This window comes from Mus caroli, chromosome 12 (assembly GCF_900094665.2).
Source record: "Mus caroli chromosome 12, CAROLI_EIJ_v1.1, whole genome shotgun sequence".
NCBI classification, from domain to species: domain Eukaryota; kingdom Metazoa; phylum Chordata; class Mammalia; order Rodentia; family Muridae; genus Mus; species Mus caroli.
Window position 1 is genome coordinate 71,895,977 of NC_034581.1, and position 21,046 is coordinate 71,917,022.

General features: G+C 37.5%; 1 protein-coding gene and 1 pseudogene across 6 annotated transcripts in view; both read left to right on the plus strand.

The window, feature by feature from the left end:
- Positions 1-21,046, plus strand: part of Fut8 (fucosyltransferase 8) — a 214,389-nt gene that overhangs the window by 122,057 nt on the left and 71,286 nt on the right. For all 6 annotated transcript variants that reach the window (XM_029484493.1, XM_021178765.2, XM_029484495.1 and 3 more), the window contains one exon: positions 16,397-16,511. In XM_029484493.1, the coding sequence (XP_029340353.1) occupies positions 16,397-16,511 (115 nt within the window). The remainder of the gene's footprint in view (positions 1-16,396; positions 16,512-21,046) is intronic.
- LOC115032923 lies at positions 15,783-15,882 on the plus strand (annotated as a pseudogene).

Sequence of the window (21,046 nt, forward strand, 5' to 3'; positions counted from 1 at the left end):
TATAAATCTATATAATGTAGTGATTGTATCTGTCCCCCATGTCTCATCTCCATCCCCCTACCCTCTCTCCCTGATTCCCCTAAGAGATTCTGCTCCCAACTTCATGTCTCCTTTAACTTTCCTTTTTATGGATTTACTGTCGTGTGTGTGTGTGTGTGTGTGTGTGTGTGTGTGTGTGTGTGTATACACTCACGTGCATGTCTGTGTGTTTAGTCATCGGTTAAGGGACACTTAGATTGTTGCTATAGATTAGCTAGTGTGATCCGAGATACTGATTTCATTTCATTTGAATATTTACTAATAAATGAGATTGGATATTGTTTGGTAGCTGTATTTTTAAGTGTTTTCACTAATTTATATCCCAAAACTATTACCATGGTTCCCCTTTCTCTCTGATCTCTCCAGAACTTATTTTCTCCTCTTTTCTAACCTTTCCCTCCCTCTCTGTCCTCTCTTCTGCTTTCCCCCTCTGTTCTTGTTTGTTTGCTTGTTTGTTCTGTTTACAACAGGGCTTCTCTAAGGACCTCAGGTTGACCTCTCTTACCTTTTTATATTAACTATCCTAACAAGTGTGAGAAAATATATCATAATTTTAATTTGCATTTCTCTGATGGGTAGTGATTTAAGGACCTTTTCAGGTATCTGCTGGCCATTTAATTTTTGTTTGGAAAACTGTCTATTTAATTCCTTTTTCTATTTTCAGTCAAGTTGTTTATTTTGCTGTGAGTACCTTATATATTTTAATTATTATCCTTTATTGGATATATAATTAGAAAATTATTAAAAGTAGAAAATAATTATATTTACAAGCAGGTACCATACTGTTATGTTTATTATAGATCCATAGTTTGGGGTCAGGAAATGTGATATCTTTAGGTTTGTTCTTTTTTCCCAAGATAATTTCATATGATAGCACTCTTAAGTTCTAAAAATAATTTTAAGAGTGCTTTACCTGGTTCTTTAAACAGTGACATAGGAATTTTTATAGAGACAACATTGAATCTGTGGATTGCTTTGTGCAGTATGAACCTTAAAGCAATATTAATTTTTCCATTCCATACACATAGGGTATCTTTTCATTTGCATCATATGTATTTTTTAAATTGGTGTCTTATAGTTTTATAGAACAGTGCACAAGTTTTTATCTCCCCAAAGTTATTCCCATTTTTGATGCCATTGTAAATGTGGTTTAATTTCTTTAAGGGATCATTTGCTAGTATATAAAAATGTAATCTTTTTATGTTGGCTTTGTGTCCTTCAGCTTTATCAAATATTTTTATTAGTACCATCAAATTTTTGGTGATGCCTTTAGAGTTTTTGTATGTATGATCATATCAGATCCAAGCAAACAGAAACACTCTTAACTTCTGATTTAGATTTGTTATTTCTTTTTCTTGACTAATTTGTCAGGCTGTGGTTACCAAAATCATATTCATAAAAGTATAGGATGTGAGCATCTTCCGTCTTATTCCTGATTTACCTCTGTAGACCCATTTGGTTCTTTTAAAGTGAATTTGGTTTGCTCATATTTAGTGAAGGCTATTAGTGTATATAAATGAAGCAGAGGTGCTGTTTTTTAACCTTTTCTTGTAGTATTCTTACTTGGTTTGGTATGGCGGTAATACTGACCTTTTCAAATGTGTTTGGAAAATTCTCATTTCTTTAGTTTTATGAAAGATTCACATTGCTTTTTCTTTAAGTGCATATAGAATTTACCTGCAAATATATTTGGTTCAGGGCTTTCATATATTTTGTTTACTAATTTAATCTCTTTACTTACTATTGGTTTCCTGAGAATTTCTTTATAATTTACTTTTGGGTTTATCTCTGGCCTCAGTGGTTACACAGGCTGCCTTGAGGAAGTGGAGAGCATCAGCAGTCATGCAATGGTATTGTACTGCCCCAGCTGCACACAAAACAACACAGTACAGATTGGCTGTTGGCTTCTTTTTTTAATTGGGTTCTTATAGCAAATACTCTTCCAACCGTGATTCCACCCCAATCCCTTCCAACCCCCTAGCACTAGGTAGGAGAGAAAGAAGGTTAGAGAGAAAGGGGACATAAAACTCTTTAGATTACGTCCAGTACCTATAGACAGTTCCAGTCTTAATTGTCAAAATATCTAACAATCCAGCAATAGCAAACCAGCAGTCCAGCAAATGTACAGCAAGCACAGTAGCAGGGGTTAGCAAGGACCAGCAGGAACCAGCAGCAGGGGAGTAACGGCTGCCACAAGCCCCCTTGGACCTCTCCAGAGTCCCAAAATTAAACTATCTGCAGCTGGCAAAAATCATGCCCCTAATAGTGCACAAGGCAAATCATAATCACCTGTGGTGAGGCAGCCTCTTCTTCCACACCTGGGATTGAAACCAAAGACATATTCACATAACTGGATTTTAAAGAAACCAAAATTCTCAATACAATTGACTTTCTTCAGGTTCCTATAGGACCCAACTAGCTGTCAAAAGTAGATAGAGAATTGTAAGACATTTAGATAATAAATCATCTGATCAATGAAATAATTACTGACAATTGTATGCCAGATATTGCAAAACCTCTTTGACCTATATAACTGGGCTTTGTTGGCAGTTCTTCAAGATAATGCAGTATTGACAGTGTTTGATCTTATTATTCATTGGAATAAGCCAAGTAGTAGACACAGAAAATTTATAATGGCAAGATGGCTTAGCTAGTAAAATATTTGCTGCTAAGCCATACAGCCTGAGTTCGATACCTGAGACCCACCTGGTGGAAGGAGATAACCAGTTCCTACAAGCTGTCTTCTGACTACCACATGTACACTGTGTTATGCTGCACCAAATAAATAAGCATAATAAAAAGAAAATGAATAAAAGGATTGAGTGAAGTTGAAGTCAGGGCAATGAATCAGAACACAATTGATGAGATTTCTGAACAAGATCAAAATGTAAACAGCAGTGCTCAGAGCTGAATTGCAAAAGAAGGGCATGTTCATCAGGGTGAAGACATCCAACTTGGAAGAGAAGGAGAATAGACTTAATATCTTTACCTGAACATTTGATTCTTATGGCAAAAGATATCCTATGTCTGGAAGGGCATGAGCCTGACAATCCCTGAAGGTCTCTGGTACTCTTGAAGCACTGCTAGGGTGGATAAATTCTAAGATGGCCTAGAAAGGGGCCTCGAGAACACATTGACCTCACGCTGTTCCAAAACACTCAAACCTCCTAGAGAATTGTGAGTGCCTCATTATGAAGCAGTCCTCAGGGAGGCGAAGCTAGCTCTTGTTTTTCTGTTATCATGAACAAAGTAGTGGACTTTTAGCAGGGAAGGAGCATCTACAAGTGCTGCTGAGGCTGGCCAGTGCAACTCATGATCTGAAAAAGGAATTTGTAAGCTTCCTGTTTTATGAGGCCAGTGTAAACCTCGGGATATGAATATATTGCACCATGATAACTGTGAAGTGGGAATTAAGTGTGGAGTATTGTTATTACCAGGCTTAAAATATGTCCAGCAAATTTATTCCCTAAATGAAATTTGTGGCTTTTAGATTTATTTTACGACTGCATTCTTTTATTATTATTATTATTATTAAATTATTTATTTACATTCTGAAAGTTGCCCCCCTTCCTGGTCCCTCCTCCCCTAGTTCTTCACTTATACACCCTGCCTCTGAGAGGGTGTTCCCCCATCCATCCATCTATCTCCATGACACCCTCGCCAGCATCCTTCTTCCCCGGGGCATAAAGTTTCCACAGGATTAAGTGCATCCTCTTACACTGAGCCCATATAAGGCAGTGCACTGCTACACCTGTTCCTGGGGCCATGAACCAGCCCATGTATGCTCCTTGGCTTTTGGCTTAGTCTTTGGGAGCTCTGAGGGGTCTGAGTTAATTGACATTGTTGTTCTTCCTATGGGGTTATAATCCCCTTCAACTCATTCAGTCCTTCCTCTAACTCTTCCATATTGGTTCCTGATCTCAATCCAATGGTTGGCTTTCAGTATCTGCATTTGTCTCAGTCAGTTGCTGGTAGAGCCTCTCAGAGGACAGCCATGCCAGGCTTCTTTCTGCACACACAACATGGCCTCAGCAATAGTGTCATATAATCACTGAATATCTTCCCTTGAATTTTCTCCCTAGCTGTTGGTAGTCTACATATTTTGTACTGCACCTTAGTTTGTACATCATCTAGTTCCTTAAGCTTTGAGTTGAGATGTTTGAGATATTTCTTTTTAAATGTAGGTATTTACAACTGTTGCTAGCTCTTAGCACTCTTGCATCCAAGTGTGAGCTTGTTGTGTCTACACTTTGTCTTGGGATAATATCTTGATTTACCTCTTACTTCTACATCTTTGCCAAAAGGCCGAGAAGCGATTACCTATTTCTTTGACTGTGTATTATTTAGGAAAAAATTTCTTTGTTTTTTGTTTGTTTGTTTGTTTGTTTGTTTTTGTTGTTTACAGTCAGTAATTGTACCCAATATGAGGCTGGGGGATAGATAGTACATTGGAAAAGCATTTGTTTAATATATGCAAGACCCTGGGTTAGAGCTCCAGTTCAGGAAAAAAAGGGGGGTAACGGAAGGCTGAATGATATCTCCTTAATATGGTTTTAATTATTATATTTGTTAAGCCTTATTTGAAGCATAACATATCATGTACATTGTAAAATGTTTCATGTGTGCTCAGAAGAGCATGACTTTGACTATTAGAATGTTCTCTTTGGCCTGTGAGTTAAAGTCTACTGTTCCTCCATTGATTTCATGTCAGGATGATCTGTGCATTGCTAGAAATGAGGTGTCAAGTCTCCCACTGTTACTAGTTCTGTTGCTGCAGGAGTTTCCTTTTAGTTCTTTTAACATTTGCTTTGTCTATATGCCATTGTGTTGGGTATGTCTACACTTGTTACAGTCTCATAATAAAGCTATCCCTTTGTTATAATAAGTGAGCTTGTTTGACCTGTGTGAGCAGTTTTGACTAAGAGTCCATTTTGTCTGACATGGCATTGCCATCCCTTCTCTTCGATCCCAACTTCACTTCCCTCTTTCCCATCCCTCACGTTCAGCCGCTCTGTATCCTTATACTAAACTGAGCCTCTTGCATGCATCTTCTTGTTGGAGCTTACTTTTTCTTAGCTAGTTTGTGTCCTTTCCTTGAATAATCTCAAGTAATTGTAGATTGTAATAGACTCTCGGGTGAGCAGAGCTCATCATACTGCAGCTGACAGGACTTTCTATTTATCGCATCGCATAGTTGTTGGATCTGCTGTAGGTGTAAGATCTGCAGGTGTGCATCTGAGAGCACAGACCCAGTTTAGACAGGACTGCTCTAAAGCCAGATTTGAGAAGGGCTGGGGCCTACTTCCAAGATTTTTTTCATAACAGAGATTAAGGTTGATGGTAAGAAAGGTAGGGAAGAAGTTCTTTTATTATTATCTACGTGATAACTGTTCTGCAACATGACTATCATAGTTTGTTACTCTAAATTCCAGGATTATTTAGGGAAAAAATCCTTTGTTTTTTTTTTTTTATAATCAGTAATAGTGCCCAATATGAGACTAGATCATAGCCTAGAAGCTAAATATCATGCTTATATCTAGGTTTTAGCTCACCTGATAATTTTAGCAAAACAGTATTTATTTGATTAACCTGTTATGTATGATTAAATAACTGCTGAGGTCCTGTTGTTTACTACCAATGTGGGTAATCACCTGGTAGTAATTAGTAATAGTTTATAAGGAATGTAGGGGGCTTTAGAAGAGGCTCTGAGGTTAATGGCACTTGTTGCTCTCACAGAGGAATTGAGTTTGATTCCTAGCACTCACTCACATGGCAGCTCACAACCATCTATAACTACAGTCCCAAGGGATTCTATGCAGTTTTCTGACCTCTCTGGATACCAGGCACACATTCAGTACACCTTTATACATGCAGAAAAAACACCCACATATCAAATAATAAAATAAATAAATCTTAAATAGAAATGAAGAACTTAGAGGGGTATGCTGCCTAGTCGCATATTCCCTGCTGCACAGATCTCAAGCCATAGCACCGCTGGGTCTCCAGTGAAGTTCCTTCATTGCTAGCTAATGTGTTTCACAGTAATGCAGCCAAGTAGTTTCTCTTGTTTTGTTTTTATTTTGCTGTTTTTATCATTAATCATGACTGGACTCAGCCCCTTTCTTTGAAATGGTGAGATGGAAGTAAATATTTTGGGATGATTGTTTTTGCCATTGTGGTTTTATTATCTGTATGGTACTATGGTTTTAGTGCTTAAATTTGTCCCTTGACCTCTGAGTCTACTGTGGGTTTTTTGTATTATCACCCTTTAGATTGCTGCAGAGCTGTATTCCACTTAATTACTACTACTTTGATTCTTTTGCCTTCTTCATCCTGCCAGATACCAGTTTATGAAATAATTGCTGGGGCTTCTTCTTTCTGCTTTTAAATGATAACAGTTATTGAACTTCAAATTGAAGGACAGGAAGGCTCACAGAGCCAAATAGCCAGTAATCTATTTCTCAATTATGTTGACTAAAGCTCTTGAAAAAGCCGTCTGGGAAGCAACACTCTGGTCTTCCTTGCTGAGTCTGTATATCTCATTATCAGTAATATGTAATGGCAGCATTGTTAATAGGAAATAATAAATGATACTTATGGCTGAGTGTCCTGATTAGAGATTGGCTGATACACAAAAGGCCATTATGGAGGCTGGAAAAGGACTTTAGAGATACGGGATATAGTTATCTGTCTAATGATAGGGAAAGATTGATAGGCTAATGGCTTGTACAATGTAAGATTTTTTTTTTTTTAATCATAGCTGTTGTGGCCTAGTAACTTTGTTTTGTTTCCACTCACTTTGGAAGGTTTAAGAATTAGTGTTTCCACTCTTAAAATGTTGAGTTTTAAGAGTTCTTCAGATCAGATTTTTGTGGTTTTTTTCTCTTTCTCTTTCTCCCTCCTCTCTCTCTCTCTCTCTCTCTCTCTCTCTCTCTCTCTCACTCACACACACATTACATGGAAAGAGGAGGAACAATCTTAATTTCTTTCAGATTCTTATTCTTATTCTTAATGTTTATAACTTTTCTCAACTTTTAGAATTCTTTGACTAAAATGTTTTCTGTAGACATCCAGGTATATTTTCAAATGATAATAAACATAATTCCTAGTGCTTATGAGCACAGGCAGGTATTTTTATGGAAAGTTATTCTCATTCTCTTTACTAATTAGTCTATCTACCAGATACTAATTCTTCATTTTCTTCAGGGAATGTCCCCTTTGCCCTTAAATTGTAGTTTTAAGGATCTAGGTGAAAAAGTATACTGCACCTGGTACCCATTGTTCTGTTTTGTCTGCCTATATAATAATTTGGGGGGAGGTGTCCAAACTGAAGAAAGATTTACATATTGAAACTAATGATTTACTAAAGATTGTGTATATGCTAATCGTACTAATGATAAAGTGTCTTCATTATCAATATAACCACCTTACTAGTTCAATAACCCTCTGAAGTAAGCAGAATTCCAGTAGTACCCCCTTATCCATTGTTTGCTTTCTAGTCTGTTAGCTATTGTCAACCACAGTTCAAAAATACTAAATGGAAAATTCCAGAAATAAACAGTTCACAAGTTTTAAATTGCATATCATTCTAAGTGGCATAGTTGAGATCTCATACCATCTTGCCAGGATGTGAATAATCTCTTTGCATATTCAATCCATACTGCACATGCTAACCAACACTCACTTAGTAGCTATCTTTGTTACCAGATGGACTATGGCAGTGCTGTAGTGCTTGCTTTCATGAAGCCCTTGCTTTGCTTCTTAATACCACAAAGTACAGAGGTAGACATATTGATTTCTTGCTACATATAATCTATAAATAAACATTACTATGGGTTTGTATGTATTGGGAAAATTGGTACTGCAAATTTCAAGCATCTACTGGATGGGGGTTTCCAAATGCATCTCTGATGTATAAGGAGGAATTACTCTAAACCTATTTTTAGCTGTTCTTAGACATGGAGAAATGAGGTCAATGTTTCAGTTACTTTCCTTGCTACTGTGATCAACTACCTGACAAGAAACAACTTAAAGCCCAAAAGTTATTTTGATGCTCAGTTTGAGAGTACAGTCTACTATTGCAGGAAACTCAAGTTGGCAGGGGTGTTAGGCTGCAGGTCACTTGTTTGCAGTCAGGAGGCAGAGGAATGCAGGTGCTCCACTTGCTTATTCCTTTTATTCAGTCTGGGACACCAACACAGAGAGAGAAAGGCGATGGGTGCCTACTGTTGTTTGAGTCTGCAGTCAAGCCTTTTTGAAAATACCCTCATTCACTTGATGCTTCTAACTCCAGTGAAACTGGCAATGAAAATGACCTACCAGCACAGCAAGTTTAGACGAATTTCAAGTAATTTTTCTTGTCTGTGAACCAGATTTACCTAGGGACTAGACTTTGCAGCAATCTCTTATTCCAGTTTATCTTGGATGTTGAATCTTCACCTTCAGATTATTCTTGTATGAATTATAACTGTACTGGCCCTTGAGGGAAGTTTTTATGTTTTAGCATTTTGAATCAGAAATAAATAAAAACCTTCTGTGTTATAGTTTCCCTGATGACAAATTTAAGACAGACTAGACACCCTCTCTTTACACATAAAAGTTTTATGATTATGAAAATAGAATAATCACTCTGGGAAGTGCAATAGCACAAACATAGACATCATTTGCTCATAGCTGGCTGACTCTAAAGTCTGTTCTAATGTACCCATTGTCATCAGGCATCTGTACCCTCATTTTGCTGCTATCTAATCGTGCCTAGCCTTATATATGCTGGGCCTTGATGTGGCTTTATATGAAGCCACCATAATCACTACTGAACTATGAAATTTCTTGATACTTCCATGATAAAAGCAAAAGACAGCAAAATTTCCAGCTTTGGGCATCTTATTGGAGCATGGCTCAGGTGTAGAATCCCTGAAAAACCAAGGTTTTCTGCAGAATGCTTTTTTAATGACTATAATTCTCAGTAATAGGCTACAACTTTCTGATTTGATTTTATTTAACACAGAAAACTACATTTTGTAGCAATGCAACTTCTAGACATCATTGAGTTCATGAAGAAATAATAAAAATTTAACATTTTTTCCTGTCATAACTTACTTATGTGGTGTCTGATTGTGAGAGGGGTTTGTGTTTTAAAAATTAAACAGTAATGTGATGGATTGGTATTCTGACTGATTGCTGTGCCTTATTTACTTTTATGCTAACATGTTGGTTTTGGGTATTAGTGCAATTCATGTGTTGCTTCAATATGTGTACATTCTGCAGTGGTTGAATCTAGCCCCCTTTATATACCCTACCCCCATTTTCTCAACATCTAGCTAGCACTATTTTATATTAAAGTTGACTTTTAAAAAACTTTTATATATGGAAGAGAAATGTGCTACTTACCTTTCTGTTTCTGTCATATTTCACTCAACACAGTGTACCATGCATCTTGGTGAAAATGACACGATTTTACTGTTCTTTGTAGATAAAAATACTCAGTTGAAACTTCATCTTAAAATTTAGCTACATTTGTGGTCTTTGTATTTTCTCTTGTTATTTTTCTATTTCTTTTTCTTTCTGTTATTTATTTACATTTCAAAAGTTGCTCCCATTCTCAGTACTCCTTACTTAGTTTTTCACCGCCCCCACCTCTGATCGGCTGCTCCCCCACCTGCTAACCCACCCCTACTTCACCTCCACCAGCATTCGTCTTCACTGGGGCATAAAGTTTCCACAGGATTAAGTGCATCCTCTTACACTGAGGCTATATAAGGCAGTGCATTGCTACACCTGTTCCTGGGGCCATGAACCAGCCCATGTATGCTCCTTGGTCTTGGCTTAGTCTTTGGGGGAACTCTGAAGGGTCTGAGTTAATTGACATTGTTATTCTTTCTATGGGGTTATAATCCCCTTTAACTCTTTCAGTCCTTCCTCTAACTCTTCCATATTGGTTCCTGATCTCAATCCAATGGTTGGCTGTAAGTATCTGCATTTGTCTCAGTCAGTTGCTGATAGAGCATCTCAGAGGACAGCCATGCCAGGCTTCTTTCTGCACACACAACATGGCCTCAGCAATAGTGTCAGGATTTGGTGTGTGTGTATGAGATGGATCCCAAGTTGGGCTGGTCACTGGGTGACCTTTCTTTCAGTCTCTGCTCCATTTTTGTCCCTGCATTTCCTTTAGACAGGAACAATTCTGGGTTAAAAATTGTGAAGATGGGTTGGTGGTCCCCTGCCTCACCTGGGGACCATATCTATTTACTGGAGGTTGTCTCTTCTAGTTCCATCTCCCCACTGTTGGACATTTTGGCTAATGTCAATTCCATTGAGTCCTGGTAGCCTCTCACATCCCAGGTCTATATGTTCCCCTGCCCCCTATCCCCCACTGTACATTTTGATTCATTCTTCTGGCTCTCTTGTGAGACCTCGACTTAGAGTGTTTCTCCCTAGAAGGTAAAGCCCCTGCACGTTCCCCAAGCTTGTTTTCCCTGATCTCTAAAAATATAGCCAGAAAGAAGCTCTTTGTTCTCTATAGCCAGCAAAAAGCCTTTTTGTTTTTGTGCCTTACAGCCAGAGATGCAATAATTGTAGGAAGACCTACAAGGACATAGAAATAGACACTGGAAAAGAGGCTGCAGCTCACTCTCCCCCACCCCCTCGCCAGAAAGGAGCTGTAGCCAACTCTCCTCCCAACAGCTCCCAACTCCCCTCTCAACTCCTCCCAATCCTCAGCTAGTTGTTAAAAGCCCCCTACTATTATCGCTCGGGCTACAAGGCAAAAGGAATTCGTCCTCAGCTAGCTGATAATAAAACCTCTTGGAGTTTGAGTCAGGTGTGGTTTTCTCTTGAGTCATTGGGGTGCTAGCCAGCTCATCCTGGGACTTGAACAGAGGTCCAGCTTCAGGGATCTTATATGTGGGGGCTCGTCCGGGATTTGTGGCCTACCCCAGTTCTCAGAGACCCCACTTAGAGGTAGGATCCTATCTTTGTCTATGTCTTTATCTGCAGGCTGTGTTTGAATTCGGTATTCTCAGTTTGCAGTTGTCCACGCTTGTGAGAGCAACGAACTCCCTGTCAGGGATAGAGGGGAGGGTTACTGACAGATGTGTCAGGAGTAACCTGCTGCTCCTATCTCTTCCCTCCTAAAACAATTTTGTGTGTGTGAATTTGGTTGTGGGGGAAGGGGTTGTCTAGTCTGTTTCTTTTCCTTTTTTAAATTTTATTTTATTGTTAATTTTTACACTCCATATTCCATTCCCCGCTGCCCCGCATCCACCCTCAGTCAGCTTCATATCCCATACCTCCTCCCCACCCCACCCCATCTCCATTTCAATTATGTCATCAATGAAAAAATAAGGAAGGGTTTTTATTTGGTTCTGATTCACAATATCTTATTGTGCTGGCTAGTTTTATGACAGCTTCACACAAGCTAGAGTCATCTGACAGAAGGGAATCTTAACTAAGATAATGACTCCATAAGATCGGGCTGTAGTTTTTAATCACAATTGCTCTGTAGTACATCTTGAGGTCAGGCATGGACAGACAAGTAGACCAGTGGAATAGAATTGAAGACCCAGAAATGAACCCATACACCTATGGTCACTTGATCTTTGACAGGGGAGCTAAAACCATCCAGTAGAAAAGAGACAGCATTTTCAAAAATGGTGCTGGCACAACTGACAGTTATCATGTAGAAGAGTGCAAATTGATCCACTCTTATCTCCTTGTACTAAGGTCAAGTCTAAGTGGATCAAGAAACTCCACATAAAACCTGAGACACTGAAACTTATAGAGGAGAAAGTGGGGGAAAACCTCGAAGATATGGGCACAGGGGAAAGATTCCTGAACAGAATAGCAATGGCTTGTGTTGTAAGATCAAGAATTGACAAATAGGATCTCATAAAATCGCAAAGCTTCTGTAAGGCAAAAGACACCGTCAATAAGACAAAAAGGCCACCAACAGATTGGGAAAGGATCTTTACCAATCCTAAATCAGGTAGGGGACTAATATCCAACATATGTAAAGAACTCAAGAAGATGGACTCCAGAAAATCAAAGAACCCTATTAAAAAATGTGGTACAGAGCTAAACAAAGAATTCTCAACTGAGGAATACCTAATGGCTGAGAAGCACCTGAAAAAAAAGTTCAACATCTTTAATCATCAGGGAAATGCAAATCAAAACAACCCTGAGATTCCACCTCACACTAGTCAGAATGGCTAAGATCAAAAATTCAGGTGACAGCAGATGCTGGCGAGGATGTGGAGAAAGAGGAACACTCCTCCATTGTTGGTGGGATTGCAAGCTTGTACAACCACTCTGTTAATCAGTCTGGCTGTTCCTCAGAAAATTGGACATAGTACTACCGGAGGATCCTGCAATACCTCTCCTGGGCATATATATATCCAGAAGATGTTCCAACCGGTAAGAAGGACACATGCTTCACTATGTTCATAGCAGCCTTATTTATAATAGCCANAAGCTGGAAAGAACCCAGATGCCCCTCAACAGAGGAATGGATACAGAAAATGTGGTACATTTACACAATGGAGTACTTCTCAGCAATTAAAAACAATGAATTCATGAAATTCTTAGGCAAATGGATGGATCTGGAGGATATCATTCTGAGTGAGGTAACCCAACCACAAAGAACTCACATGATATGAACTCACTGATAAGTGGATATTAACCCAGAAACTTAGACACCCAAGATACAATTTGCAGAACACATGAAACTCAAGAAGAAGGAAGACCAAAGAGTGGATACTTCGTTCCTTCTTAGAATGGGGAACAAAATATCCATGGAAGGAGTCACAGAGACAAAGTTAGAAGCTGAGACAGAAGTTAGGACCATCCACAGACTGCCCCACCCGGGGATCCATCCCATATACAACCACCAAACCCAGACACTATTGCGTATGCCAGAAAGATTTTGCTGACAGGACCCTGACATAGCTCTCTCTTGTGAGACTATGCCAGTGCCTGGCAAATACAGTGAGATAACTGGATCATATAATTGAACTAATCTATATTCCTACCAAGTGTCTGAGAGTTCCTTTCTCTCTTTCTCTCTCCCTCTCCCCCCACCTCTCTTTCCTCTCCTTCTCTCTCTCCCTCCATCTCTCTCTCTCTCTCTTTGTACGTGCGCCAGCATCATATTAATTGGACTTGAAATGACTGCTACATTTTAGTTTTATTTGCATTTTACTATGTCAAACGCTATTGAGCACTTTTCTTATATTTAGTCATCTAGTTGTTTGATCATTCTGAATTCCACACAGGTTGGGATAAAATGAATTGGCAAGACTTAGTATGTATTTAAGTTCAGAACTCTGCTTTAATTTTGGTGATACAGAACTGCTGATTTCTAAGACCAGAAACCATATCTAGGTGTAGATCCTAACATTCTAGAGAGTGATGCAAAGAAGTCACAAGTTTGAAGCCAGACTGGACTACATTGCCAGAGCCTGTGTTAGGGAAAAAATACATAAATAAAAAGGAGCGAGCCTAAGCCACAACAGTTTTTATAGACTTTCTTCCAAATTAGGCTTAGTGTGTTTTTCCCCCCACTATGAACTAAATATCAATAAAACTTACCACTTTTTCCCTGTGCACGTGCATATGCATACATGTTCATTTTAATTTTAAAGCTAATCATAGCATATTGGGTTTCCTTCTTTCCTCCTACAAGTATTTGCTAATAGATTGGGTTTTTATTCTACTGTGCTTTATCTTCAGCAGTAACACTGTTATTTAACACTGAGTTTGCAATAGGTTTCATGACCATTACTCCTTGATGAGTAGTGGGAGGAGATGAGTTGATGTTGTAAAACCTATGGTATATATAGCACTATGAGTGTGTTGTGACTGAGGTTTATAAAACTGAGAAAAGATTGTAAATTTCCAACTGAGCTGTAAAGTACAATACTAGTTAAAGACTTCTGTGCTTCTCAGTTCAAATCATAATTCCGTGAGGTCAGTATGTTAAGCAGATTTGCATTACCATAGTGAAATGTCTGGAAACAGCCAATTTTATAAAGATAAGAGACTTGTTTTTAGGCTTGGTACTGTCTGGCTCAGTTCCAGCAGAAGTCCTCACAGCAGTATGATAGAGACACGTGTGGAAGAGCTTACATGGCCAAGCAGGTAGTCTGAGAGAGAGGCAGAGAGGGGGGAGGGGAGGGAGGGAGGGAGGGAGGAGGCAGATAGAGGGAGGGAGGGCGACCAAGACAAACTATGAATATAAATGTTGTCACATAGCTTCTTTTGAGGGTGCTCCTCACCCAGGAACCTTAGGACCTCCTTTAAGATAACCTGTTCCCATTCTGTCACCACCCAGTGTGCCCTACTCTGAAGATTTAATACTTTAATCACAATGGGCCCTTGGGGAAATTCAGAACATATGTAAGCCATGGAAAGTAGTAACTTTCAGTAACACCAAAAACAACAACAGAAAAAGAGTATTGTGGGCTATATAATATTTCAGAGGAAGCTCAGTTTAATAATATGAAAAATTATATTTAAAACTGTTCTCAGTGTGTAACCTAGCATATTTGTTAAAGAAGCAGTTAAAAGTTTCTTCTATATAAAAATTATTTTTAATGTTAAATAAGAATGACAAATATAAAAATTCATAAAACACTACATTTTAGACATGATGTTCAAAAGGGTGAAGAAAATGGTAATGGCTAAGCTTCAGAGTGTCCTGTAGTAAGTAATATTGATACCAATAAATATCTAAAATGCTTTGAAAATGACCCTTTGTTTCAAAGCATGTTTAAAGTGTTCTTCTACTAACCTAGGCTGAATAGTCTAAACTGTATTTAAGATTTTACTTGTCATTTTCAAGTCAATAATAAATGTTTTCTTTTTTTCAAATGTGTTATCACATATTTGCTGTATGATCATTCATAGTCCAAACGGTTTTCTGTGAGTTGAATGGAAGGAGGGAATGGAGAGGGAGCAAAGTAGGTTAATCTAGGAAAGCCTTATGGAGAAAGTGACATTTGAAAAAATATTTGGTTGGTACTGTGACTGAAATATAAAATAAACAATGAAGCCATTTGGAAAGGATCAGATGAAATGATGGACTATGGTGGGGGGGTCATATAAGTCAAAATAATAACTTTGGCCTTGACTCTTGAGTGATTTGAAGGGTCAACTTAGTGTTAAGTACAAAGCAGAAGTGTTATTTGATTATTAATTTGGCCACTATGAATAAAGTACAATAGGCAAGGCTAGAAGCTGGAAGAATTGTTAGAAAGCTATTATAATAATCCCGGTGTGAGAAGATGGTAGTTTAGTCAATAGCATTAATGATAGAGATTCCTAGGAAGTCACTGGTTATATATTTATTTGTTGATGATTATTGGGGCTTGTTAGAGAGAGATGGATGCTTTTTTAACTTTCTTTACTACTAAGTGAAAGCCATTGCTTTTATTTAATGCAATATAGATAAAGCTGTGTCTACCAGTTCTAAAGTATCTCTTTATAGTTTACAGAGTATTTTAATTTATTGCAAGGAAATCTAACATGTTATGATTGAAATTATTAAAATAATTACTGATGGCTCTAGAGTGAGAAAGAATCTTAATCATTACATTAGTTTTGATGAGAGAACAGCAAATTATAGCCCGGGGGCAAAATGTGCCTATTTTCCTACTTTAGTTAATAAAGTTTTATTGGAAGAGAGCCACGCCTATTCAGTTACTTATTGCTTCAGGCAACTTTACTGCTACACAGATAACAAAGGATGTTCCCTGTGGCAGTGGGCATACTAAAACTGGAATGATACAGAAATTAGCATGGCCTCTGCACAAGGGTGATGTGAAATTTATGAAAACATTACATACTTTCAAAAACAAAAGCAACAGAGGTTCACACAACCTAAAATCTTAGTATCTGCTCCTTTAAAGAAAGAACTCATTAATGCTTTATTCTTTAGGACACTGTATAAGATTTATGTCATGTTTTTCCTCTAATCTTTTCCCAGTTACTCAGAGTGAAGTGTTAGAGGGGTTGTGAAGTGATGAGCGAGGATACAGTGGTGTTACTCAAATACCAGTGCCATGTCTGCTGAATTGCACTTTTTATACTTTGGTTTGTTTGTTTCTTTTTATTGCTGTAGCTGATTGGCTTGTGGGAAAAAGTTGTTTGTCCTTTTTGGTCAAAAAATTTTTTTTGCTATAGGGATGAATTGTATGGTAAAGACTTAAATTTTAAGTTTTAGAGTCTTGATGGAAAATAAAGACCAGATACCTTCATCTACTTGAGCATTAGTCTTTCTGAATAGTTTGGCTCCTTTATGGTTTTGTGTAATGCAGTGAAACGGTACAAATAAGTGGACCTCAATTGTTGCTTACTTTCACAGGTCTATCATGACAGATCTATACTACCTCAGTCAAACAGATGGAGCAGGGGATTGGCGTGAAAAAGAGGCCAAAGATCTGACAGAGCTGGTCCAGCGGAGAATAACATATCTCCAGGTAAGGTTAGGTTAAGAAATAAATCTTGAGTGGAAAAAAATCATAATAAAATAAAAAATTAAAATAACTTTTGCTTTTTAAAAGCTTTTCTAGTGCGTTTTTGAAAAATTACTCACATATTTCTTCAAAGAAACAGTGTTTTATAACTTATAAATAAAGCAGCAGTTCAAAGTGTCTAAAACTGCCCCAAAAGGAGCTACTTCTTTGCATATACACAAACTACACAGTTGTGAGCATGCTGTATTTTGTAGGAAATGCTTATTGGCATTTTGACAAAGGAGCTATCAAGGGAAGTTTATGGAAGCTGCAGTGTCTGACCCTAACTGTGAAGGTGGTCAAGGCTGATTTCACAACAAGAGTGAAGGCAGAGGATATAGTAGATGAAGTGTGTATTGAGAACAGTGGCCCATAGCAGGAAAAAGTAAGACAGGATCTCAGATGTGAGCTGAACTCTCTAGTTTGTCTGGAGTTTTAGGTATGAAAAAGGTATGGAAATCTGCAAAGAGGTTCGGAAGCTTGAGTATTGAGGGTAAACTATATGGCATATGAACATTAAATGATTCTTGAAAGATAATTGTTTTATGGATGTCATTTTGACAAGAAATAAAGACTGGTCAAGCTGTTAAGGGCCTTTTATGTCTTTTGTGTGTGTTCTTTTAAAATTCTTATTGATATGCATATATAGTCTTAGATATTTGTAAGGAAAACCTTGGAATTTTATTTTATTGTTGGTACTCTATAGACAATTTCTGATTTTGGTTTCACAACATCCTGGTGTTCTTTGTTCTGACCCCCCAGTGCTAGGGTTTAAACCCAGGGCCCTGAGCCACAGTAAGCTAGTGACAACCTAGTTTTAAAACAGTTTTTGTACATAAAAGGTACAACAAATGACAGAACCTAAAAGTAGTGTTTTGGTTGAACTATAGTAGTATTTGAAGAGACTAGAAGCAGAGAAAGCATGGAGGACAAGGAGTTTGTATTACAGGCAGGTCGAATTGAGAGGTGATGAGAGTTTGCAAGTGGAAACAAACTTAGAGAGACTAGAGAAATATAATCAGTAGACCTTTCTAAGTAGTTGAAGGAGCTGAAATACTGGGAATGGAAGCATCTTCAACTGTCAATAAGTTGAGAGAAAATTGTTTTGAGGAAAAAACAGTGAATTAATGGACATTTAAAACTGAATGAGAGATGTTTTAAGTTGAAATAAACATCTCCACTCAATCCTTTTGTAATTCTATGATAGCATAGTTTCCGTGTACAAGAACTCTTTAAGATTAGAAGTGGGACCTGGAGAGATAGATGGCTTAGCAATTAAAAGCATTGGCTGTTCTTCCAAAGGTCTTGGGTTCAATTCCCAGAAACCACATGGCAGCTCACAACTGTCTGCAACTCTAATTTTATGGAATCTGATACCCTCAAAAACCAATGCTCATAAAATAAAAATAATTAGATTATTTTTTTAAAAAAAAAGATTAGAAGCAAAGGGAGGATAGTCCTTGACATGTGTCTGTATATTTTAGCATCTGTTTTCATACAGGTAAATGGGGGGTAATCAAGTGTTAGGGGGGTCACTAAAAATACACTTGATTTTGGCGTGTTCTCTTAGTCTCATCCTCCCAATGCCATTCATTAGAGGAGGCTGCAGAATGAGAAGCCGTTCACCTCCGCAGGGGAGAGGTAATTATTTTCTATCAACTAGATCTTCATTCAGTGAACTTTGGACAGATGATGGCACAGAGCCATCCGCTCCTTTATTTTGTAAAATAGAAATAACAGTGGTTTGTGAGCTGCCACATATTCATTAAACTTTCAGCCACTGTGTTTAAACTATGGTCAGGTTGTCATCAGCTCAGCACAGTGTAATAAGTACCTGCCACTTGCTTTATTTTTTCTCTCTCTTTTAAAAAATATACTCTTTTGGTTACATTGTATATATCAATCTTTTATTACTTTTAAATATGAGTCATACTACATTTGTGCATGCACCATTATTTTGCCTTTTTTCTTTTAAGATTTGCTTATTTATTTTATGTATAGGAGAACACTGTCACTTTCTTCATATGAACCAGAAGAGGGCATCAGATCCCATTATAGGTGGTTGTGAGCCACCATGTAGTTGCTGGGAATTGAACTCAGGACCGCTGCAAGAACAGTCAGTGCTCTTAAACACTAAGCCATCTCTCCAACCCCTTATTTTGCCTTTTGTAAGATATTTAGTTATCTCCAGTTTGGGGCTATTATGAATAAACTCTTTTGAACATCCATCCACAAATGTTTACATGGGCTTATGCTTTCACTCTCTCTCTCTCTCTCTCTCTCTCTTTCTCTCCCTCTCTTTTTTAAGTACCTACGAGTAGAATTATGTTTATTTTCTTTTTAAGTTGAAGAAAGTTTATCAAATTTCACTCATTCTTCCTTTTGCCTTGCATCCCAAACTGACAATTACAGAGGTGGACACATTCACTATACTTTTGCTTTCTATAAAAGTTGCTTTCTGTAATAATTCAGATGCTCAGAAATTTAATATTTTCAACAATTTATAGATTAAAAAAATCAGATAGTCATAGTTTTAGTTTCATTGAAAATGTAATTTATTTTATCTCCTTTGATTCTCAATGGGAATGATGTGATACAGGAAATACTTAGATACCTAGTCAGCACAATTCTCAGAATCCTAACTATTCTAGATTATCTAACTATTCTAGAACAATTATACCAGTACTTAAAATATTGTATGTAATATGTTTTTCTTCTTTTTAAATTGAAAATAGATTGTTTTTCATATAATGTATTCTGATTATGGTTTCCCCTCCATCTGGTCCTCCCAGTTCCTCCCCACCTCCCCTCCCATCTATATCTACCCTCTTTCTATCTTACTAGATAACAGGCATCTGAGGGTCATGATAAAAACAAAACAAAACAAAACAAAACCAAACAGAAGGAAACGAGCCCCCTAAAGGTGTAAGGAACGGGTATAGATACAGAGACCCACTCATCGGCACACTTAAGGAATCCCATAAAAACACAAACCTGAAGCCATAGTATATGTGTAAAAGAAAGAATAAAAAATGAATAAAATGAAACATAAAGGAAAGGAAGAGTCCTGACATGACACTGTGAAGTAAGGAACCTCCAAAGATGCCTTTGAGTTGGTTTTTGCCAGCCATCTATTAGTAGATGTGAATGTGAGGTCAGAGGACAGCTTGCTAGAACTGGTTCTCTCCTTCTATCAAGAAAAGCAGTTACAGGCAGTGGTCAGTCACCATGTAGACTGGTGGAAGAGCACCCACTTGAATTTAGAGCTTTATGCATGCATTCTGAAATGGAAACTTTGCCTCTCCCATTCTAGCTTATAATTGAGCTGTTATATTTAGGTCTGCAATATATGTGGAGTAAAATATGAAGCAAGAATTCAGGTTCATTTTCTTGCTTATTTGAGCCATTTGTTCAAAGAGTTGCTTCCCACCCCTCCCCCTATTATGTTAATGTTTGTGTCGAAAATCAGGTAGTATAGTCCCGATAATAACATACCATTTAAGTTACCATAAGTTTGCAGTAAGTATTAAAACTGGATAATATGATTTCTCTAACCTTGTTCTTCTTTTCAAAATATTGTCATAAATTCTTCATACTTTATTTATATTCTACAATAAGCATATCTTAGTTTTACAAGTATGTAAAAATAAAGTTTAATTTTGTATGTTGATTTTATGTCTTGCAATTTTGCCAGAATCAGTTACTAGGTTAAGTAAATTTTTTGAAGACTTTATCGAATTTTCTACATACATTACTATGTCATTTGCTTTTATTTCTTCATTTTTAAATTTGGTGGCATTTGGCAATAAATTATTACTTTTGAGTAGTATGTTTACTTTAGGCATGGTTTACAGTAAACTGTAAATTTAAGTTCTCCATTCAAAGCTCTTCCCAAAGTGGTTGCACAGTTTCACCATTTTTGACAAGAAAATGAATATTTCTTGACATGTTTAATGGGTTTCTGAATTTGTGACATGTGCTTACTATAGCTCACTACATATTATTATTTTAAGTTTATTTCTTATATGATCACATCTACTTAGTTATCAATAATAAAAAGGTTTTCTGTAATTTACTATTAAATTGCAGAATTGCATATGAAGCAGTTAACATCTGTGGTTCTAGAAATGAAATAGCTGGTAATACTGCAGTTGTCACTTCCTACCCAGTTCATCTCAAAGAGTATGCCAACATACCTAACAAATAAATGTCTTGAATGTAAGATGAACTGCAATTGGAATTCTTCAGCCTTTGGTGTATTCAAAATCTTTTTTTTTAATATTTTTTATTACGTATTTTCCTCAATTACATTTCCAATGCTATCCCAAAAGTCCCCCATAACCCCCCCCCAACTTCCCTACACATCCATTCCCATTCTTTTGGCCCTGGCATTCCCCTGTATTGGGGCATATAAAGTTTGCAAGTTCAATGGACCTCTCTTTCCAGTGATGGCCGACTAGGCCATCTTTTGATACATATGCAGCTAGAGACAAGAGCTC